The sequence below is a fragment of the Narcine bancroftii genome, chromosome 5 (assembly GCF_036971445.1).
Source record: "Narcine bancroftii isolate sNarBan1 chromosome 5, sNarBan1.hap1, whole genome shotgun sequence".
In the NCBI taxonomy this organism is placed as follows: Eukaryota; Metazoa; Chordata; class Chondrichthyes; order Torpediniformes; family Narcinidae; genus Narcine; species Narcine bancroftii.
The window spans coordinates 107,274,042-107,298,580 of NC_091473.1; the positions used below are offsets into that span (position 1 = coordinate 107,274,042).

At 37.7% G+C, this 24,539-nt stretch overlaps 1 protein-coding gene across 1 annotated transcript in view; it reads right to left on the bottom strand.

The window, feature by feature from the left end:
* LOC138763834 (nardilysin-like) overlaps positions 1 to 24,539 on the bottom strand; it is a 143,052-nt gene that overhangs the window by 58,283 nt on the left and 60,230 nt on the right. The window contains exons 10-18 of the mRNA XM_069938656.1: positions 23,265 to 23,334; positions 18,875 to 18,952; positions 9,757 to 9,877; positions 8,862 to 8,920; positions 7,880 to 7,934; positions 7,676 to 7,780; positions 5,663 to 5,786; positions 1,991 to 2,077; positions 1,734 to 1,853 (exon numbers count right to left, since the gene is read on the bottom strand). Of these exons, the coding sequence (XP_069794757.1) occupies positions 1,734 to 1,853; positions 1,991 to 2,077; positions 5,663 to 5,786; positions 7,676 to 7,780; positions 7,880 to 7,934; positions 8,862 to 8,920; positions 9,757 to 9,877; positions 18,875 to 18,952; positions 23,265 to 23,334 (819 nt within the window). The remainder of the gene's footprint in view (positions 1 to 1,733; positions 1,854 to 1,990; positions 2,078 to 5,662; positions 5,787 to 7,675; positions 7,781 to 7,879; positions 7,935 to 8,861; positions 8,921 to 9,756; positions 9,878 to 18,874; positions 18,953 to 23,264; positions 23,335 to 24,539) is intronic.

Genomic DNA, 24,539 nt, shown 5'->3' on the forward strand with positions numbered 1-24,539 from the left:
TGTTAAAATCGAAAGGCTTCCAGAATCGCGATCCACTTCTTGGGCACACGCACCTTCTTCCAGAGAACGGGTAATTCCAGCGCCATCCTTCACTTAGTGAGTAGTAGACATTTTTTTTCAGCTCCCACAGGCAGTCTTTGTGGTTTAGACACTGAAGAAATTAAACCTGAAACTGTAGCAAGTCGTTTAGGCCCCAAATCTTCAGCACTTCGAAAATGTAACTTCTTCTGCACTTGAGGTTTAATCTTTTTACCATTAATGGCCATAATAGTTCCTCAATACTTTAAACTAAAATTTTAAAAGTTTAAACTTGAAAACAAAGAGTTAAAAAACGGGTACTTAAAAGTCTCGCCAGAGAGGTTGAGATTACACGTCTAGACTCTACGCCATCTTGCCATGCCCCCAGTCGGAAATCAGGTTGACAGGGTGGTGAGAAAACAGTTGACAAGCTCATTCATCATGCAGAGTATTAAGCACAAACGTTGGGACCTCTTGATACAGCTAAACAAAGTATTGGCAAGACCACCCTGGAGAGTACAGCATGCAGTTCTAGTTGCCTATATATAGGTGGGCTATCAATAAGATTAAAAAGTGCAGAAGAAATTCACTAGATGTTGCTGGAACTGGAGGATTGAGTTATAGGGAGTGGCTGGATAGATATGGTCTTTACTCCCTGGATTATAGGAGGCTGAACAGTGAGCTCATAGAATAAAATGAATGCTCACAGTCTATTTCCTAGGATAGTCTAGAGGGTATATGTTTCAGGTGAGCAATTTATGAGGAACCTGAGGGGTAACTTTTGGCACTCAGAGGGTAGTCAATATCTGGAATAAGCTGCCAGAGGAAACTAGAAAAGTGGTTACAACACACATTCAAAAAGCATTTGGATGGATATATGGATAAGAAAGGCTAGAAGGATACAGGCCAAATGCAGACAAGTGGGATTAGCCCACCATGCCAATTTGGACTGAAAGCCCTGCTCTATGACACAAGGGACTGCAGATGCTGGAATCTGGAGCAAAATACATATTCTATCATTAAGGTCAGGCAGAATCGATGATCTGTGGAGGCAAAAGGATGATCAATGCTTTGAGTCAAGCCCCTGCATTTGGGATATGAAAGACTGGTAGTACATAGAAATGAAAGGGAGGGTTGAGACAGAGGTTGGCAGATGAGAGGTGAAAGCAGATGCCAAAATGATGGGCAGAAGAGGAAGGAGGGGATGGAGAAACTGAAGGGTAGAGAGAAAGGCAGGAAAATAATCTCAGGGTTGTATGTGATGTCATGTATGTACTCTGACAATAAATCTGAATCTGAGCTAAGGGGGAAGAAATCCTAGGTAGACTGGTGGGAGTAGTTTTTAAAAAATCCCACAGGGAAAATTGATTAGCTGAATTAGAAAATGTAATGTTTGTATCTTTGGGATGTAGACATCCCAAGTTGAACATAAGGTGTTATATGTCTTGAATTTGGCCTCACTATCAGAATGCTGAAGATAGAGATTGGTGTGAGAATGGGAAGGGGTATTGTAATGACATACAACTGGAAGCACAAGATGACTGTGGCAGACAGAGCACAGGTGCTGTGTAAAACAGTTGCCTAGCCTGCTCTTCATCTCACATCCACATCTTCAGATCACATCCACATCTCTATCTTCCTTTCTAGACTGGGCCACAAGGGCAAAATATTCACTGCAGCTCTCACTCCATGCAAATTAAGATGAAAAACCATACCTTTAGGAATTTGAAACTTTGTATCTTTTTTATACCATAAGGATCCACTCTTATTATCAAGAATTTTCACTGGATACATGGTATCAGTACAATCCGAGTTCTTCAGAGTAAAATCAGTTGCTAGGGGAAAAAAATTTTTTTACTGTTGCGCATGAAATGGTTAAAGTTTATTGGCTTAAACATTTACTTAAGATTTTATTTTGTAAATTTAGTAAGTTATAAGACTACAAACTCATTAAAAATAATGCATAACTCACCTATATATTTATTCTCTTCTGGCAAATGAAGGGCTGGATTCAACTCAAAGTCACTTGCCCATATTTCAGCCCAATGTTTATCAATCTCTGTCAACACAGAATGAAGGAGGCCTTTAATCAACTGCTGTTTTTCACCTTATATTGGACAAATAAGGATATCATTTGTGCACTGGAAAATTCCAGTAGCTGGGTACAGCAACAAAAAATATATGCCTACAAAAATGTTTTAATTGGTAACGAACCAGAAAATAAGAATTTTCAATTTTCTCATTGAACATTTTCTAACAGTTTAAAGGTAATCTCATCGGAAATTTAACTCTCACCACTCATCTGAAAGTTTAATCTGTACAAGCTGAAACCAAGAGATAAATTCAACAGACTTACTTTTTTGGATCCCAACTCTACTACAAACCCAACCTTAACCTTGTTCCCCCAATGCTCCCAACTTCTACCCCATACTGGTTCCAGCTCAAGTTAAACACCCAGCCTCTATTCACACAGTCACTACTGATATTTTACTACTTGAACCAAGTTGCAAAAAAAAAATCAAGAGCAAATGACATATTGTCCTTCATTGCAGCAAGGTTTTCATTACAGCATTACAGAATTTGAAAATCACCTACTGAAAAAAATGGAGATATTTAAATAAAATTCGCTATCACGGAATTTGTGCAAAAAAATAAGGCAGTTTTGCAACAATTGTATCATGTGTTGGTGATACACCTGGAGGTCTTCCAGCATAGTTTTGGTCCACTTAGTGGAAAATGGATATGATAGCATTACAGGCAGTCTAGAGTTTCACCAGCTATTTCCTAGGACAAGGGGATTATCCTATTAAGAGAGGGTGCAAAATGGAGTCTGTATTCTTTCAAATTTAGAAGAATAAGGGGGATCTTATTAATCCTGCACTGACTGGTAGGAGGATTTCCAACAAATGCAACATTGTTACAAGAGGCAGGCCATTTAAAATAGAGATGCATAGAAATATCTGGAATTCTGTCAGAGGATTGTGGGAGTCACATCATGAGAAGTCTTTAAGCATTTTTGAAAGATGGTGGAATCAAGGACTATAGGGGACTGGCAGAGAGGAGTTGAAGCCTGGGTTCATCAACCATCATCATAATAAATAGCATGGCAGGCTTAAGATGCCAAATGTTCGATTCTTGCTCCTTTTCTTGTGTTCTAATTTCAGCAGATCAAATGCAATCAATCTCAGGGCAAAAAGAAGATTCACAAATTGATAAAATTACAGATTCTGGCCTGTTTGTATAAATAACAAACTAACATCCAACATTAAGTTACAAAAGTGAAACCAAGAACAACTTGCCTTTGCCTTTCACAGGTGCTTCATGCTTCCGCTTAGTTCAAGCAGCAGCAGAAGTAGTAGGAAACCCTTTAATTCAGCAAGGTGAAGCAAGGGGAAATATACAAGCAGGGGAAAGGAGAGAAATGGGGTCTGATGTCAATAATCAGTAGGGAGCCCTCCTGGAGGACCCAGCTAATGTGTAGGAGTGTGGAGACTGATGTTAGAGGCAGTTCAGTGGGATAAATGTGGCTCAGACAATATTCCAGACAGATCAAGAACCACCATACCACACTTCAGTGTACAAATCACATTGGCCTTCTCCCTTCTCCCAGACTCTTCAGAAAAACTAAAAAACTGGGGTACACATGGATGTTATGATATATTCTACATACAGCAAAAACGCATTAATCAAGATGGTCATTATCGACTACAGTTCAGCATTTATCACCCTCAAAACTGATCAGCAAACTCCAAGACCTGGGACTCAACACCCCACTATGTAATTGGATCCTGGATTTCCTCATCAGTGAGGACTGGTAAGAATATCTCCTCCACAATCTCTATCTTACTGAAACACCAAAGGGCTATGTTCTTAGCCCCTACTCTACTCGCTTTACACCTGTGACTATGTGGCTCAGTAAGACCACACATCATCTTGATTTTCTGATTCTTCTTTCTTTCTCCAAAGAGTCAAGTGGGAAGTTTATCTAACCCTCTGTAACTCACTTTACACCAACGACTGTGTGGCTCGGTACAACAACAACACCATCTACCAATTTGCCAAATGATACTATGGTAGTGGATTGTATTTAAAGTGATGAGTCAACATACAGGAGGGAGATTGCAAACCTGGCTGAATGGTGCACCAACAACATCCTTGCACTCAATGTCACCAAAACCAAGCAGCTAATTGTTGACTTCAGGAAGGGAAAACCAGAGGTATATGATCCAGTGATCATTAGGGGAAATCAGAGTGAGAAAATGTAAGTTCTTGGAGGTCACTACCCTCAGAGGACCTTTCCTGAACCCAACACACTAATGGCATCATGAAAAAAAGCACGTGAGCATCTCTACTTCTTCAGGAGCTTCTGGAGAGTTGGGATGACATCAGAAACCCTGTCAAATTTCTGCAGATGTGCTGTATCATAATCTTTTATGGTGACACCAACACCCCAGACAGAATGTAAAGTCCCCCAAATGGTAGTGGACACAGCCCAGGACATCACAGGCAAAACCCTCCCCATAATTGAGAAGATCTGCAGGGAGCACTGCCATTGGAGAGCAGCAGCTATTATCAAGGATCCACACCAACCAGCACATGCTCTGTTCTCGCTGCCTCATCAGGAAAGAGGTTATCGGTGCCATGAACACTCGCACCACCAGGTTCAGGAACAGGTGTTACCCCTCCACCATCAGACTCCTCAACAACAAACTCAAACAGGGACTTATTTAAGGACTCTTACTTTCCTCTCTGTTGCAGTTTGTTTACATTTTGTTATGTGCTTTATAGTTCTTTATTTGTTTATGTGTGTGCATTGGCAGTTTTCTTTTGCACTACCAATAAGTGGTTTGATTGTGTTATATGGCGAGCTCTCCACTGGCCACTGTGACAGAGGTGCACCAAAGAAAAGGTACAAGGACTGCCTAAAGAAATCTCTTGGTGCCTGCCACATTAACCACCGCCAGTGGACTGATATCGCCTCAAACCGTGCACTAATGACTGCAGAATGGAGGACCATCGCCTTCCCAAGATCGTGTTATATGGCGAGCTCTCCACTGGCCACCGTGACAGAGGTGCACCAAAGAAAAGGTACAAAGACTGCCTAAAGAAATCTCTTGGTGCCTGCCACATTGACCACCGCCAGTGGGCTGATATCGCCTCAAACCGTGCATCTTGGCGCCTCACAGTTGGGCGGGCAGCAACCTCCTTTGAAGAAGACCGCAGAGCCCACCTCACTGACAAAAGGCAAAGGAGGAAAAACCCAACACCAAACCCCAACCAACCAATTTTCCCCTGCAACCGCTGCAAACGTGTCTGCCTGTCCCGCATCGGACTTGTCAGCCACAAACGTGCCTGCAGCTGACGTGGACATTTACCTCCTCCAAAAATCTTCGTCCGCAAAGCCAAGCCAAAGAAAAAAAGACCAATAAGTGGTAATTCTGCCTTGCCGGCAGGAGAAAGAATCTCAGTGTTGTATGTGATATCATGTATGCACTCTGACAATAAATCTGAAATTAGTGGAAATACTACTGCCTCCAAATTACACACACAATATGCCCATTTCCTTTATTTCCTTCCAAATTTCTAGCCTTCCCTCAAAACACTGATATTTACTCAGATACATTATTTTCATTAGACATTTTACCTTCAACATCATAGGATGTCCCAAACCACTGTTCTGTTAGACTACATTTCCCTTCATTGTTGGGAGAAAGGAGAATTAAGTTTGCCTTTTGTGGGGTCAGTTGGGAAAAAGCAGCAGCAATAACCTGAAAGAAAGAAAGATGATTAAGCAGAGAGATGTATGATCATGAGAATGCATCCAACTTACAACAGGATTTCAAGTGAATTGAACAGTGTAGTTTGTTCTGAGAGTAATTGTTCTATTTGTTTAATTCTAACATTCAGCAATATTTTGAAAATGTCTGAAAAGTGATGATTTTCTAAATTTTCAGCTGAATTTTTCCAATTTACAAGTCAAAATTTCCCAGTTCTATGGCTGTATACACAAATAAATCATTTTGCAATAAAATGTACACTTAAATTTTAAAATATTTGATGGTCCCTGGATATTAATTAGCACTCTAACACACAAACATAATAGATCTGACAAGTTGTTTAGATAGAAACAAAGTTATCAGAGAAAAAAAAGCGAAGACTATGTATTCTCCAAGATGACTTTGACTTTCAATCTCAAGCTGTAGTTGTTTCACGTTACATAAAATGACAACAATCAAGGAATTCATAAAGCAAATAGAAACCAAAAGTTATATCACCTGTACAAAGCAAAGCTTTCCAGACTCTTCCCAGCTGAATATTTTCCTAAACAAATCTTAAAATCTCACTCTCCAAAATAGCTACTGTGTTGTGTACATCACACAAACAAATCATTTTAAAGATTATTCCAGTTGTTTCAAGAGAGGTAGAGAGAGACAAAAAAAAAATCACCTAATAAAAAACAGATGTTAAAAGAAAATAAAAAGAAAATGTGGTGCATTCAGTGTAAAGATCACATGCAGCTGTGATAATCAAGATTTACTCAACCTCTAGAGAATAATTTTCACAAATTACTGCATCTTTTGTGTATGCATTTGAAAGATTCTACCAAGTTAATGAAACTGCAGCTTCATGTGGGGGGAAAATCATTGACTAAACCCCATAACACAGCAATGCCAATTTCAAAGATAGCTTCAAAAAAGTTTTAAAGCAGTATTAGAGTTGAGGTCACTGTAAAAAGGTGGTTTCTCCCAATAGTTAAGTAAATCCTGCAATATTATTATACAAACCAGGCAGCATGGTTGGCATAGCGGTTAGCGCAATGCCTTTACAGCACCAGCGATTGGGACCAGGGTTCAAATCCCATGCTGTCTATCAGGAGTTTGTAAGTTCTCCCCATGTCTGCGTGGGTTTTCCCCAGGAGCTCTGGTTTCCTCCCATCATTCGAAGCGTACCTAGAATTGTAGATTTATTGGGCGGCACGGATTTGTACACCAAAATGGCCTATTACCATGCTGTATATATATATATATATATATATTTTTTTTTTTAAACCTAATAATTAACTCCAAAACTTTTACCTCTGGCTTGTATTCAAACATTAGTAGATCTCCAATGAGGGTACTCGAGATGGCAGAGGTCGACAGCATCGAGTCCACACTGCTGAAGATCCAGCTGCGCTGGGTGGGTCACGTCTCCAGAATGGAGGACCATCGCCTTCCCAAGATCGTGTTCTATGGCGAGCTCTCCACTGGCCACCGTGACAGAGGTGCACCAAAGAAAAGGTACAAGGACTGCCTAAAGAAATCTCTTGGTGCCTGCCACATTGACCACCGCCAGTGGGCTGATATCGCCTCAAACCGTGCATCTTGGCGCCCCACAGTTGGGCGGGCAGCAACCTCCTTTGAAGAAGACCGCAGAGCCCACCTCACTGACAAAAGGCAAAGGAGGGAAAACCCAACACCCAACCCCAACCCACCAATTTTCCCCTGCAACCGCTGCAACCGTGTCTGCCTGTCCCGCATCGGACTTGTCAGCCACAAACGAGCCTGCAGCTGACGTGGACATTTACCCCCTCCATAAATCTTCGTCCGCGAAGCCAAGCCAAAGATATATATATATATATTTTTTTAAACCTAATAATTAACTCCAGAACTTTTACCTCTGGCTTGTATTCAAACATTAGTAGGTCTCCAGTGAGAAAATCTTCTTTTTTAAATAGTTGCATATTTTCACAAACGTTTTCAACAAAATCAATGGGATCAGTCTAAAGGAAAAAAAAAATCAAAAGATGAGAACTACATCTCTATAACTAATTAGCACAAGCAAAATATCAAGAGAAGAAAGGAAGTTGAACATTCAATACCTGCTCCTCGTAATGGAATTCATTATCTTCGATCTTCTGAATCTCTTTATAAATTCTGGTTAAAAAATAAAAGTAGTTCGCCAACAAATAAATATATTTATTTCTGAAGAAGCAAAATAAAACAATTCAAAATATTTATTGGATGAAGGCAGTCCCAAATGTGGCACTAAAACATACAGGCAGAAAGTTCTAAACTCAGTCCTTTCCCTTAAAATTAGACCAAGAAAATGGTTGCCATGGTTCTTAATTCATATGTTCTGCTGAAAAATAAGACAAAAGCAAATGTAAATTTGAGCTCAATAAAAATACCCAATATTAAAGGTTTTAATCAAGAGAAATCTGTCTTTTTGATCTGTGAAGATTGCGAAAAAACAATCTCAGAAGCATTCAATGAAGCAATGTGCTGGGAAGTTACTTCTGGACTTTTATTTCAAAATAAAATACAAGATTGGGACAAAAAGGCAAACTAACAAAGGGCATTTTCTTACCAGAACAATAATAAATGCTCCGGATTTCTAAGCAGACTTATGAAACTCACCCACTTGGAGAGTATTCAATGGACAGTCAAATATTTGAAGTGGATGAAGCACAGGCTGGTGCTTGGGTTGGTAGAGTAACAATTTTTTACTGGGTGGATGAAGTAAGATAAGGACGGGGACTCGCCTTTGTAACTATCACAATTTTCTTCCTTTGTGTCCATCAATGAGCATTGCAATAATGTTTGCCATAAAGGTGGACATATTAAGGGTCACTGGAAAGAATAACAGGGTGAGCAGCAATGACAAATGGCCCTGTATCAATAGTTTCAGGAAAAGGCAACAAAACACAAGAAAGAAGGAAACAATATTTTTGTCACATTTTGATTAAAAAAAGGTTAACTTTCATACTGCATAAATTTTGATTTTCACACATGAAAGAAAATTATAATGACATGCAGAGTTTTGTGGATGTCTTACGAGCTTAAATATTAAAGAAATATCACCTCTCCTGAGGACCAAGATTTTGTAGCATTTTCATGTACTGAAACACAAGATGTGCAACCTATAGTGAAAACAAATCAAATGTCATATTACAACAAACTAAAAATCCCAGAATTTGTGATAGGAAGAATAGGAAAACATTCAAAACATAATCTTTACAGTGGTATAAACCATCTCAACTTCCACATATCATCTGTAAAAACGTATACATCTGGAAATTGTAGTCAAACACTGCCACTCTATAAGTAAGCTATGGCAGGTATTATTCATGCAGTCAGTTTAGAATTGTAGAAAATAATAACCCTGTTAAAACCAGAGATTTTCAAAACAAGATACACAATCATAATTGTTGCTGAACAATCTCACTGACCTTGAAAAATTGCTTTACACTTGTAGTATGCAATTCCCTCAAAATATCATTTAAAAACATAACAATATTCAATTTCCATCACCAATCCAGGTGTATGCCTCATTCACTATTTTATTTCTATAAAGTGAATGGAACCTGAATATGCCACATCTTTTAACTTTACCGTTTACAATGATACTGACTTGAGAAATAACATAAATGTTTTCACATAATGAGTGCCAAACAGAAAGCTGATTTAGAAGAAATAATCCTCCAGAGCTGCTGCTATCTTGCTGACTCCCCTCTCTACGTACGACAACCCTCAACTCTCATACCTACTCTCAAAAACTTGGCAGCAAGAATCACTCCTTTTCCATTGACCACAGAACATAGGCCATTTCTTAAATTGAAAATAAAAATAATTTGGCTTGGAGTTGAGAGAATTAGGACACTTTTGAAATAATTCGCACCAGAAAACCAAGGAGGAAAGCATTTTGCATGTAATATTAATATGAAAAGAATATGCCAAATAATTACCATTGATTTACCTCATAGAACTGCTGATAGCCATCATCAGTTAATGTAATTGAGATGTTAAACACAGAATATGTTGAATTTTGTTCAAATCCAGTTTCACCATTTCCTCCAAATAAGGCAAGAGCTAAACACCTGGAAGAAAAATTTACTTCAGTGGACTTTGTAGAGACTAAAGATACAACAAAAACAATTATAAATAGTATAATACATTACAATCTCATAGAACAGAAAAAGAAAAGCATGAGAAATAAACAGATATTATGAACTGGGAGAATGAGCACATTAGGTTTTAGCTTGGCAACTGAAAACTGAACAAGAATCAAAAACTATTACTGCAAATAAAGATGAGACGGGTCACATATAAAGCTCAGGATATTAATCAACGCTTTCAGCGATTTTATACGAAATTATATAAATCAGAATCTGGGGAAGATGATAATAAAATTGATCAATTTTTAACTCAAGTAAATTTACCTATATTAACTATCAAAGAGCAGAAAATATTAGGAACTTCTTTTACAGTTACAGAGGTAGCAAGAGTTATAGCCTCTTTACAGAATAATAAATCCCCTGGTGAAGATGGGTTTACATCAGAATTTTATAAAGAATTTAAAGATGTGCTGATTCCTGCATTTATGAAAGTTCTAATATAATTGGAAGAAATTGGAAATTTACCTGAATCTTTTAAGACAGCAATAATAACAGTAATTCCAAAAAAAAGGTAAAGACCCATTAATCCCATAATTTTATAGACCAATATCATTATTGAATGTGGATTATAAAATAGTGGCTAAATTACTAGCAAATATGCTGGAAATTTTTTTTTACCAAAACTAAATAACAAGGACCAAACAGGATTTATATATATATATATATATTATTTTTTAAATCAGTAGATAATGTAACTAGGTTGATTAGTTTAATTCATCCACCCTAAAAGCATGAAAATTTAAGTGTTGCAGTTGCTCTTGATGCAGAAAAGGCATTTGATAGAGTAGAGTGGAACTTTCTTTTCAAGACTCTTGTTAAATTTGGCTTAGGGTATATGTTTATAAATTAGGTAAAAGCATTGTATATTGATCCAAGAGCAAGAGTAGTAACAAACGAGTTTATGTCCGACTATATTAAATTAACAAGATCAACAAGAGAGGGTTGCCCATTATCGCCAGCTCTTTTTATATTAGTGATTGAACCACTGGTTGAACCTATTAGAACAGATTTAGATATTAAAGGTATTAAAATAGAGAATAATGTACATAAAATTTGTTTTTTTGTAGATGATGTGATTATCTAATTGACAGATCCGGTAAACTCATTAAAGAAATTATATATGCTACTAGAACAATATGGGTAGTTTCAGGATATAAAGTTAATTGGAACAAAAGTGAAATTATGCCTTTGACTTAGGTGATCATACTCAGTGTAGACAAAATTCAAAATTCAAATGGCTGGGCAACGGGATAAAATATTTGGGAATTCGAATTGATAATCACTTAGAAAACAATTTAATTATGGGCCATTGTTTAAGAAAATTGATGAGGATTTTTTTTAATGGGTGGATTTGCCAATTACATTAACTGGTCGAGTAAACTGTATTAAAATGAATATTTTTCTGAGAGTGCAATATTTATTCCAGTCATTACCTATTTATACTCCTAAAAAGTTTTTCAAGGATGTAAACAAAGTTATAAGGAGATTTTTTTATGGAAAAGTAAAATGTTGAAGATTTCTGTGGAAAAATTAAATTGGAGATGGAGATTTGAATTGGGAGGTTTACAACTTTCAAATTTTGAATATTATTACAAAGCAGCCCAGTTACGATTTCTTTCTTTCTTTTTTGAGGAAGGAGAAAAAGTGGCTTGGGTCACTATAGAAATAAATAAGATAGGTGAAAAATAATCTGAGGAATTTTTATATAAATGGAACGAGAGCAGTAGGTTCACAAATATTAAGACATTTGGTTAGAGTATGGCATAAGGTACATATGTTGATGAGTTTTAAGGGGTATGGATTAGGGAGGATGCCACTGGGGCAAAATAAATTAATCATGTTGAATAATATAAATATTATTAATTGGTCCAAAAAGGAATAAAGTATATTAAATAATGTTTTCAGGGTAGATATTTAATGAAATTTGACTAATTGAAATTTAAATATGGAATACAAAATAATTAAATATTTGGATATTATCAACTAAAAGCTTATTTATGAGAAAGATTAATCATCTCTTATTTATTGTTAGATGATGAAATAGAAACAATAATGTCAAATCCAAATAGATAAAAAGTTTATATCTGTGATGTATTTATTACTTTTAAGGGGTAAAGAAGAAAGATTTATTAAAATCGAAACAAAGGTGGGAAAAAGATTTGAGCATGGACATAACTGATAGAAATTGGACACAAATATGTTATGACAGTATGAAAAATACAATAAATGTCAGATATAGAATGGTACAATATAATTTTATACACCAGTTATATTTTACACCATAAAAACTTAAGATTAAATTCAGACATTTCAGACAAGTGTTTTCAATGTAAACAGGATATGGTACTTTTTTTAAAAAAAACATTCTACATGAACGTGTACCAAATTGAACTCATTTTGGACTAATTTAATAGACTTTCTTCAACAGGTAATAGGTGTTAGACTCTAAAGAAATACTGTTATTTATTTTGGGGAATAATTAACGGATTAATTCAGATTTAAAGTTGGAATGGTTTCAAAAGGAATTTTTAAAGATTGCGCTGGCCAGAAAATATGTAGCTGTTTCATGGAAATTGTACACAGGTTTAGTATTAGATAGATGGCATGGTGAAATGTAAAGTTGTAATAAATTAAAATTTTTTGAGAATTTGATTTCCATATATCCAAAAGATTGGTGTTATAACTTTATATTAAGTGAATTGGTAGACTATGGTTCGAGCTTTGTAACTCCCCAGTCTCACCTCACCTTAATAATTTTAAATTATTGTTCAATGTTTTTTATATCTATATAACTTAGATTTTGACCAGGTATTATATGTTATATGGGAGTGTTTTAATTCATTAAATATTTTATATTTAGTGGTTATATTTATAGTTGTAGAGGTTAGCAATAATTAGGTCATAATTTAGTTACAAGGTAATATTCAGTATTGTTTATACAATTAATCTATTTTATTTTATTTTTCTGTACTTTCTTCTTTCTTGCTTTTCTTGGGGGATTTTCTTTGAGGGACAGAATGGGTGGAGGGGAAATGTAAAACAGCATGTATTGATTTTGGTTTACCGCAATTTGGCTAAGTATGTATTTTTTACATGTGCCTATAAAATAAAATTTGAAAAAAATTAGAAAAGCAAAAATTAACAAGCAGATTAAGATGCTTGTAAAGTTTACTTAATTCTCAAGACTATAAACAGTGATGGTGATTAATATTCTCGGGTCTTCACAGCTTCAGTTGGGCCTAGATGAAGGAAGGGAGCAGTGGCTTTCAGAAATGACATCATAATCTCTTGAACCCATCTGCAGCCTTCACAGCAGTAGAGTGAAAAAGATGCAGTTCTACCTTGCTTTGGCTTGAGACGGGTTGTTTTAATTAAAACCATAGAACACTACAACACAGAAACAGGCTCCTTTGACCCTTCTCGTCTGTGCCAAACAATTTTTTTTTGCCTAGTCCCACTGACCTGCACCCAGTCTATAACCTTCAATACCTCTCATCCATGTACTTGTTCAAACTATTCTCAAGTTAAAATTGAGCCAAAATTCACCACTTCAGCTGACAGCTCGTTCCACACTCCCACCACTCACTGTATACAGAAGTTCTCTCTTAGGTTTCCCTCAAGCATTTCCCCTTCCTTGAGCCCCTTTTCCACTAACATCATGTCCCAAGAATTAACTGGGAATTTACTGGGACAAGGTCCAGTGGAAAAGGAACACTGTTCAAATGCTGGCGTCAAATGACATTATTTCACGCTGGGAATTAACTGTCTCTACTCCGGCGTGCTGATAAAACCAGTGAAAAAGGGACAGCAGAAAGTCACCCATTTCCAGTTAAAGGCAGAACATTCCTATTCCCAGGAATGGGTTGTGTACAGTGGAAAAGCAATTAGTGCCCCAGTTAAGAGTGGCCCAGTGGAAAAAGCACAAAGGGCTTCCTATCCTGGGAAAATGCACAGCCAATTAACTGGGATGTCAGTGGAAAAGGGGTTACTCTTAAGCCATGTTCTCCGGTTTATATCTCTCCTACCCTCAGTGGAAAAAGCCTATCCACATTTACTCTGTCCATCCCCTTCATAATATTAAATACCTCTATCAAATCTCCCCTAATTCTTCTACACTCCATGGAATAAAGTCCTAACCTCTTTAACCTTTCCCTGTAACTCAGTTCCTGAAGTTCAGGCAACTTCCTAATAATATTTCTCCTTCAGTTAGCTGTCCAAAACTGCACACAATACTTCTAACTGGACCTCACCAATGTCTTAGACAACTTTACAATGACATCCAGCTCCTATACTCAATATGATTTATGAAGGCCAAAATGCCAAAGCTCTCTTCACAACTCTGTCCACCTGTGACACCATTTTCAGGGCATTATGGATCTGTATTCCCAGATCCCTCTGTTCTACTGCATTCCTCAGTTTGTACTTTCTTGGTCTGTCTTTCCAAAATGCAACACCTCACTCATGTCTGGTTTAAATTGTATCTGCCTTTTTTGGTTCATTTTTCCAGCTGGTCCAGATTCCTCTGCAAACTTTGAAAACCTTCTTTGCTGACAACAATGCCTCCAATCTTAGTAATCATCTGCAAACTTGCTAATCCAATTTACCACATTATCATCCAGATCATTGACAGAGATGACAAACAACAATGGTTCCAGCATCAATTCATGAGGCACACTAACAGTCACAAGCCTCCAGTGTGAGAAGCAATCATTCACCACTACTCTCTGGCTTCTCCCATCCAGTCATTGTCGAATCCAATTCACTACTTCACCATGAATACCTAGCGTCTGAACCTTTCTGACTACCTTCCCATGTGGGACCTTGTCAAAGGCCTTGTTAAAGTCCATGTAGACAACATCCACACCCTTTCCATTGTCAACTTTCCTGGTAACTGCCTCAAAAAACTAAGATTGGTTAAACATGACCTACTACGCACAAAGCCAATGTTGACTATTCCGATTCAGTCCTTGGCTAGCCAAGTAATTGTACATCCCATCTCTTAGAACACCTTCCAATAATTTACCTTCTATTGACATCAAGCTCAACAGTGTATAATTTCCAGGGTTACTTTTTGAGCCATTTTTTAAACAATCCTCTGGCACCACACCCATGGCTAAAGACATTTTAAATATTTCTGCCAGACCCCCTGCAATTTCTACACTAGCCTGCCTCTCTCAAGGACAGAGAATATCTTGTCAGGCCCCGTGGATTTATCTACTCTTATTTGCTTTAAGACAGCAAGCATTTCCTCCTCTTTAATATGAATAAGTTCCATGACCTCACTGCTTGTTACAACTCTGTGCCTGTTTCCTGAGTGAATATTGATTTAAAAAAAACCACAAGATTTCATACAAAGCCGACCACTCTGATCTTCAAGGGGATAAATTTTGTTCCTTACTATCCTTTCGCTCTTAATATACCTGGAGAAACCCTTATGATTTTCCTTCACATTGTCTGCTAAAGTAACCTCATGTCTTTTTTTTTTGTTTTCCTGATTTCTTGAGGTCTTTCTTGCATTTTTTATACTCCTCGAGTACCTTCTTTGCTCTGTTACAGAATAATTGTGATAAAATATATCTTAAGAAGGCAAGATTGTGAGGTTTACTTATTAGGTCACATTTTACAAACAAAAATCTCAATTGCCATGCAAGAGCTATGCAAGAATTGATGTCATGTCTGCATTTGGCTTTGCAGAGACAATGGGAAGTGCTTGTGAGAGTTTCACAAATAGATGTTAATGGACCAGCATGTTTTTGCTCAAGAAATGAGAAATCTTTTGCTGCTAGACAGGTGCCAGAGTTTTAAATTTCTGGTTGAAGTTTGTTGTCCTAAAAGGGGCCACGTGGTTTTGCAAACAGAGAGAGAGAACATCCATTGTTTGGGAGAGTATTCTGCAGCAGTTTGAGGTGAAGGCTGCAAGTTGGCAGACTTGCTACGCGACCCCATTTCAAGGCAGGTTTTAAATTCTGAGTTCAGCCTATTCTAAATCTCTGTAGTCAATTGCAGAGGTTGTGGCTGGTTATTGTGTTTCTCCTGAAATTGGGGAAAAAGAAGAACTCTTTTTGGTAACCTGGAAGGAAAGGTTACCTTTTGGAAAAACTCAAGAGGGGCCAAGTTTCTTCAGTAAGGCACTTCACTTGCTGATTGAAAGAGATCAGTTTGTGTGTCCAATGAACAAATCTCTGAAACCAACAAAGACCTTCCTGAGCGGTAACAATTTAAGTTAAAGCATCTGAGCCTGGTGAAGATCATAAATGTTTAGTTCTGTGCACAGTATTGAAGATTGCCTAATACCAGTGAACTTCAAGAAGTGAAAAGTTAGTGATTGGACAGTGAAAAAGAACTTTCCTGAACACATTAACATTGCAAACACATGCGCTTAGAATTGGAAGGGGGTTAAGTTAGATTAAGTTAATAGTAATAAGTTTTGATATTATTATGTATTAAGAAAATAAAACCAGTTTTGTTTAAGTAGCCACTATCTTGATGAATTTCTGTTGCTGGTGGTTTTTGAGTCCTTTGAGTTCTATGTTGCCTATACCTGCTCTACACCTCTCTCTTATTCTGAACCATATCCCCACTATCTCTCAAAAACAAAAGTTCCCAATGCCTACAAACCTTGCCTTTAATCCTGACAGGAACATACAAACTCAGTACTCTAAAAATACTTTGCAAATCCTTGTCGGAAAACAACTTTTCCCAATCCATGCATTCTAGATCATTCCTCATTCATGTATTAATTCACTTATTTGTTTTTAAGCTTTTTAAAAAGAAGCTAGAATCTTGTCTCAAGCTTAAACTGTAAAGGTTAAGGATAGAATAAAAACAGATGCTGGAGAACTCAGTAGGTCTCGCATTGTCCATAGGAGGAAGAGATATGTTACCGTCATTTCAGGCTTGAGCCCTTCTTCCACACATGAAAGAAACTAGACAGCATCTGAATAAAAGAAATGGCTGGGGAAGGAATACAGACCAACAGACAAAAGGTAATAATGGGAGTCCTTCTTGTATTCCCGCTGTAAATTACCCTATTTGATAGTTGCGGCAGGGTCCCTTCTGTCATTTAAGAGAAGGTTGGTTGTGTACATGGATGTGAGGGGTTGGAGGGTTATGGGTGGAGAGCAGGAGGGGGAAGCTAGTGGAGTTGTTCAAGTGAACCGGCGTGGACTTGAAGGGCCGACATATCCTGTTTCCACGCCGTAAACAGTTATATGGTTAGTTATATGGGATATGGAGAAGAGGCCAGGAGAGAGGAAAGATGAGAACTGATGGAGGAGGGGGGGAAAAGGGAGGTTTTCTCAGTGAATGCAGAGCTGAGGTAAAGAAGGCAGAGGGAAAGGGAAGAGACAGGGACAGAGCTACATGAAACAAAATATTGGAGGAAGGGGGATGGCTAATGGAAATCGGAGGTCGATGTTAATGCCATCTGGTTGGAGGATGCCCAGACAGAATAGGTGTTATTCCTCCAATTTGTGGGTGGTCTCAGCCTGGCAGTGCAAGAGTCCATGGACAGATATGTTGGCAAAGGGGTAGCCATGGACCCCAGCCAATCTGCCTCTTTGTTGGCCCATCAACTCTTCCTCCACTACATCATTAACTACTTTGGTGCTGCCTCATGCACCCACGCTGCCAACTTCCATCCTGACCTCAAAATCACTTGGTCCATCGCTAACAACACTGTTCCCTTCCTCGATCTTTTCATCTCCATCTCAAGAGACAAACTGTTGAAAGTCATCCTGTACAAAACCACGAACTCCCACAGCTACCTCGACTACACCTCTTCACACTCTGTCCCCTGTAAGGATGACATCAATTCCCCATCTCATTCCATTGCTGATTATGGGCTAATTAATGAATTATATTTAAAATTTAAATTTTGACATTAAGCCCACGAGCTCCTGCTGCCCAATTGGCCTACAACCCCTGGCATATTTTGAAATGTGGAATGAAACCGGAGCCTCCGGGGAAAACCCACGCAGACGCAGGGAGAACGTACAAACTCCTTACAGGTAGTGAGGATTAGAATCCCGATCACTGGCTCTTTAACAGCATTGCACTAACTGCTACGCTAACCGTGCTGCCCATATCATTAAAGTTATGAGAGTGATAAATTGTTTCAGCAAAGTTGATGAGAAAGGTGAGATCATGTAAAAGTGTGATACAAAAGTGGTAATCACTGTTTTTAAGAGGACATTACATGGTGTTAAAACAAAGGGAATGTGGAATGAACAACAGTACTCTATGAGGTGGCTTGTGTTGTTCCTTATATTTAAATAACTTCTCCCTAATGAATGATTACTGGAAAGAAATGTTACAATCCAAATGTTGTAATAGTACTTTGAAAAAAGTGGAATAAATTTTTTCAAAGAAATAAACACCGCAGAGTGGAAAAAATATTGAAATTTATAAACACAGTCTCAGAAGGATTTTAAGTGGGGAGATAATTTAATCGATAGCATTAGAAAATAAAATCTAACCGTTTATGAAATTTCTCTTGCCCAGTATTAAATTATTTTTTTAATTAATTGCACTAAAAAAATTACCTAAAAAATTCATTGTCACCATGATTTCACTGACTTCAAAATGGAGCCAATTACAGAAGCAGAATTCAGCAGACAAACTCAAATATGAAAACGTGCTCTTGACCAGGAATAATTTTTTTTCCCCTCGCATGATTTCATCCAATCTTATTTGAGTAGCACAGAATTATATCATAGTTTAATGTGATACAAAGCAATGGATGTGACATTTGATATGAAATTATATGGAACCAAAAGCATGCTGAACCTCATGGGATACCAAGAGACTTACTTTTCAAAGTACAAGCAAGATGATAACAATAAAACATAATTATTTACCATACACAAGTATCGTGACCAGCGTTTAAAAAAAACAATCTTCACAATCTCTAATACTTACTTTGTCCGAAGCAGAGACAGGATACTGCCTTTGCCTTCATGTCCTATTAGCCATGATATATAATGAAGTGGCTTTGTCCTGAAAACAATTGTAAATATTGTAATAGATGAAAATACAAATATTATTGAAACAGAGCAAAAGAGGCAGAAACATCAACAATACTGGTTGCAAGAGAAGGGCATTAAAGGAAAGACAGCAACATTGAATAAAGATGTAATCAAAGCTGTGAGAAAAGATGATTTGTTAGAATCATTGAATGCACTTATCCAGATTGAACTAAAGACCAAGAAAAGGGAGAAATATTGGAGGGTGTAATATAGTCTACAAAAGAGCTCAAGGAACACAAGTGAGTGAATTTGTTGGCAAATTTCTGACATGCAAAAGAGCTAGGATGCTTTAGTGGAAGGTTTAATAACTCAGATGTAGTCTGCATAAAAGCTTTAAAGGGCCCAGAATTTCTTAAAATTCATTCAGAAGTGTTCTTTTTTTTTAAAAATGAACAAGCATGTTGGAAGAGGGGAGGGTAACAATTCTGGATTTGGGAATGAAGCTGGTTAGATGGAAGGTATAAGAGAGCACATGTGCAATAGTTATCAAATTCAGCATGATTTATTATAATTGGGAAAAAGAACAAGGATAAAATAGGTTCCAAATGACTGAAGGATACATTTTATTATTATGTCGACTGGATGCAACTACTGGAAGATAAATCAGTTTCAATACGATGGGAGGCATTCAAGAAGATCCCAGGGTAAATGTGATCCAAGAAAGAAAATCAGCAGGACTGCCAATTATGTAGTACTCTGAATAACAAGTTTTTTTAAAAAAGGAAGCTTATTTTAGCTGCAGTGCTTAATTCACAAGAAAGCATTAAAAAAAAGCAAAATAAAAGTGTCGGTGAAATTAAAATGGAATTTAAGAAAGCAACAAAAGGGCAAGGAACTAAGACTGCCAAATAAAATCAAGAAATATATAATTACATAAAAGGGAAAAGGGAAGGGAAGAGTCCATGTGAGACCAAATTGATTGTATGGGCAGAGGTAGAAGAAGTGGCCTTAAAGACAACCATCTTCACAAAAATTGGAAATAATGTCAAAAATCTAAGGTGGATGCAAAAGAAATATTAGATGAGATAACAAAATTAAAGTAGTAGGGTGTTTAGCAACTTTCCTAGGCCTGGATAAAATATACTCACAGCTGGTGACAGAAGTATGAAGGAAATTACAAAGGACACAAGTTTTTCAACTTGCCTGACCACATGAGGGCTGCTAGGGAATTGGAGGTAGCTAATGTGCTGTTGTTTAAAACAAGAGGAAAAAAAATAAGCAAATTCAGTTCAATGAGTTTCAAAGTTCAAATTTATTGTCAGAGTACATGTCATTACATACAGCCCGGAAATTCTTTTTCCTGTAGACCAAGCAGGATCTGGAATTGGAAGTGAGAAAATCCAGGATCCAATCGCAGTGGAGTATTGAGGTCCAGGTCTTGGAATTTGCCAATTACCAGTAGTTTTGAGAGATCATGGTGTTGAATGCCATCCTGATGTATGCATCTTTGCTGTCCAGATGTTCTAGGGTTTTGAGTAGAGCCATTAAGTTGGAACAGATGAATGTCACTACTCAAACAGAAACTAACACCAACCTCTCAAAACACTTCACCACTGTGGATGTGAGTGCCATTGGTTTAGGCACATTACACACTTCCTGGGCACCAATTAAATTGAAGCCTGTTTGTAAGTGAGAAAATTAATGGAATAGAACGACACTTCATTTTGAAAGTAGCAGATTGATCAAGGACAATCAGCACAGATTGGTTAAAGAAGGGCCTGTGTGACCCACTTTATTGTCTGAGGAGACAATAAGGAGGGTTAATGAAGTGAGTGCATTTGATATAGACTACATGGATTTGAGCAAGGCTTTGAAATTTCCACTCCTGACTGTTCTAAAAGAAAAGCTTGTGGAATCTAAAGAGTGGAAGACGGAATACAAAATTAGCTTGATCTGAGAAAACAATGTGCTGCAATCTTTCACCATTAAAATAATAATCGGGTCGGCTATTTTTTCTTCCAAAGTGAATGACTTTGCATTTACCAACATTGTACTCCATCAGTCAGCCATTTGCCCATTCACTTAACATACATATATCTCTCTGCAAACTCTCAGCTTCCTTTGCACAATTTGCTTTTCCACTCACTTTAATGTCATTAACAAATTTAAATACACGATACTTGGGCCTTTTTCTCAATCAATAACATATAGCATGAACAGTTGCAGGCCTAGCACTAACCCCAGAAGCACTGCACTCACCACTGGTATAAAAAAAGAGTTATCCCAAATCTCTGCCTTTTCTCTATCCATGCTAACATTTCACCCAACTCCATGCATTCTTATTTTGTCGGCATCTTTTATGCATCACCTTTATCAAATATCTTGTAGAAATCCAAGAATACAACATGCAACTGCTCCTCTCTTCCTATTGCATTTATTATATCCTCAAAGAATACCAGTAAATTTGTCAACAGGACCTGCTTTTCCTTAATCCATGTTGTAGGAGAATCATGGGTACTCGGCTCCAATATACTGCCCAACAATAAACTGAAAGTAAAGTACATCTTCCAAGGGTTCATCATGTCACCAATCAATTGCTGCCTATACTTTGGGAAATCTTGCATGTAACACAACAAAGGGGTGGGGGGGGGGCACAGTTAGCATAGCGGTTAGTGCAATGCTGTTACAGCGCCAATGATCAGGACCAGGATTTGAATCCTGCGCTGTCTGTTAGGAGTTTGCACACTCTCCCCATATCTGCATGGGCTTTCCCCAGGTGCTCCAGTTCCCTTCCACTGTTCAAAACATACAGGTATTGTAAGTCAATTGGGAGTAATTGGGTGGCACGGGTTCATGGGCCAAAGGGGCCTGTTATTGTGCTGCATGTCTAAAAGTATAAAACAATCCACATCACAGTTTTCAGCAAAACAAATCTGTATCACTTATGAGTTGCAAAAGAAACTACTGTTGATTTATTTAGCTTTTTAACCACACAAATTATGTAAGAGCAAATTATATTCTGTATCTGACTAAGATAGTGGTTTGTGAATTCCAAAAGGGCAAATTTCCATAACCAGGACAGCTACAACACAGGATGTTCTTTAGCATGCTGCTTCTAATAATCAGTGAAAAAACAGGTGCAAGTAATGTCACACCAACAAAGTAATGATCTGTCAGCCCATGTAGTATTACATATTCAAACATTGGGTAGGAGTGAATCGTGGGTGATCTAATACATTTTCTTCATGTCCCCTTATCCCAGATGACAATGATCTGGGGCATATAGAGGCATCCATCAGAATAATGTGCTTGTAATGAGGAGGGTCATGTGATCCCCCCCATCTCTAGCGGGAGCCTAGAAGAAAGTCACCTCACCTGCCAATTAAGGCCTAGCGCACACACAGGTGAGCCCACACCTTGTGCACACCTGAGCCAGCCCCTTCAGCTGGCTGAAGTATAAAGCTCACCATGTTGAGCAGCTCTTCCCTCTTTTCCCTGAGGAACGAACCAGAGTTCCAGTCCGGGTGGCGAGTCAGGGGTGGTAATGGAGAGATCATTGCAAGGTATGTGCTGTTAAAGGGCAAGGAGGTAATGAGGTGCATGCTTAAGGACTGTTGTAATTTATCCATTATTGTAATAAATGTAATTAATATACAGTATCTGCAATCCATTGGAGTTCTGGGCCTGCGCAGTTAGTGAGGAATGGTGGGTACCATTTATTCCGTCTTTTTATATTATTTGTGGGAATTATGGGTTGTGGTGAGTGTTGGTTGTTTAGTTGCATCCGATGTGTGTGAACTGTAGGTGATCTGTTTGTTAGTATGCGTGAATGCAATCCCTTTTGCATCTTCCCATGTGTGTTAATAAAGATCCTTTGTTTGTGAGTAAAATACGTTCAGATAGACAGTTCTTGGACCCTCCAAACTTCTTCTCCCCATTTCAGTAATAAATAAGCATTTTATGAAACATAAAAACAAGTCTAATTTCCCTGCGCAATAAATAAGAACAAGTAACAAAATCAGCTCACCAAGTTTTGGAACCAAGCAAGTTTCAAGAAAAAGGAATTCCTATAATGTAGCCCCAAAAGGAAGACTGCAAACTTCTGTCTAATAACGTCATCACAACTGTGTTAAAATAAATTGAACTTTACAAAGAGAATGATTAAAAACTGTAAACAGTGTTAATCTGGGAGAAAAAAAAGAACATTCCAGCAATCTTCAATTAGCATCAGTAAAGAAAAATGCTGAATTATGCATTTCAGGCAGATGTAAACCATCAGGGGAAAAAAAGAGCAGGGACAACATTCATAACACGCTATATTGAAAAAAAGACCAACTCTATACCTGTAATACTCTTTCTGAGGTGGAAGTGCCCAAGTTATATTCAAGGAATGAACATTCTTCACAGGGATAACTGCAAAATAGAGTGGCAATTATGTTTTTAAATCTTCACTTGCATGCAAGCCATCCATTTCAATTGTATCAAAGTTGCCGTATGATTGAGACCACAATGATCTTAACTGAAATATTTCAGCATAAAGAAAGCACTCGACATTTGGTGACCATTTAATTCAATTGTTTTGGGAATATACATTCAGTGATAGCCTTCAAAACAGCACAAATCAGAGTTGGAATCCACAAACCCTACAAGGGCATTAAATCTTAAAACACATTTAAATACAACTTCACAAATCTATTTCCTGTATATCAATAATTTTTCTGGACAAATTATCTCTAATAAGGAATTATTGCTCCCCTCCAGTGGTCTCTTAAGACAATTCAAAAGGTGTTAGAAACAAAAAAAAACACAAACCAAAATCAGGCAAGGCCCTTGAAAAATGCAAACGATTTAGGAAAGAACTTAAACAAGGAACTGGGAGGGTTAAAGGGACTATGAAATGTCCTCAGTAAGCTGGAATCAAGAAAACCCCAAGTGATGTTATAGTTATATTAAGAGTGAGGGGAGAAAGTAGGTCCACACAAGCACAAAGCAAGGAATTTATTCATGGAGCCAGAGGAAGTGGGCTCCATCAGAATTGACTCAAGAGAAGGACAAGAATGTTGGTGAGATCTGGGAGGGGTATATTGATATTCTAGAACAGTGGTTTTCAAACTGCCCCCCTAAACTCACATTCCACCATAAGCAATCCCTATGCAATCAGTGCTCTGTGATTGTTAAGGGATTGCTTAAGGCAGTACGTGAGTGGGAAGAGAAGGTTGATAACCACTGCTCTTGAGCCAATTGTTACTGAAATATTTTGCTTGAGAAAAATTGTCATTGGCCCATTTCCTTTGGATTATGAAACAGTGCACATAACAAGTCAATTAGATACGATTAAAACAGTGGTTTTCAAACCTTTTTCTTTCCACTCACATACCACCTTAAACAATCCCTTACTACTCACAGAGCACATGGCATAGGGATTGCTTATGGTGGAATGTGAGTTTAGGGGGGGCAGTTTAAAAACAATTGTTCTAGAATATGTCAATATAATAAAGCAGATGTGTTGGCTCTCTTGAGGAACATCAAGATAGTTAAATCTCTAGGGCTTGATGGGATTGATCCTCAGATAATGAGACAAGAAGAAATTGTTGGGATTTTGACACACATCATTATCT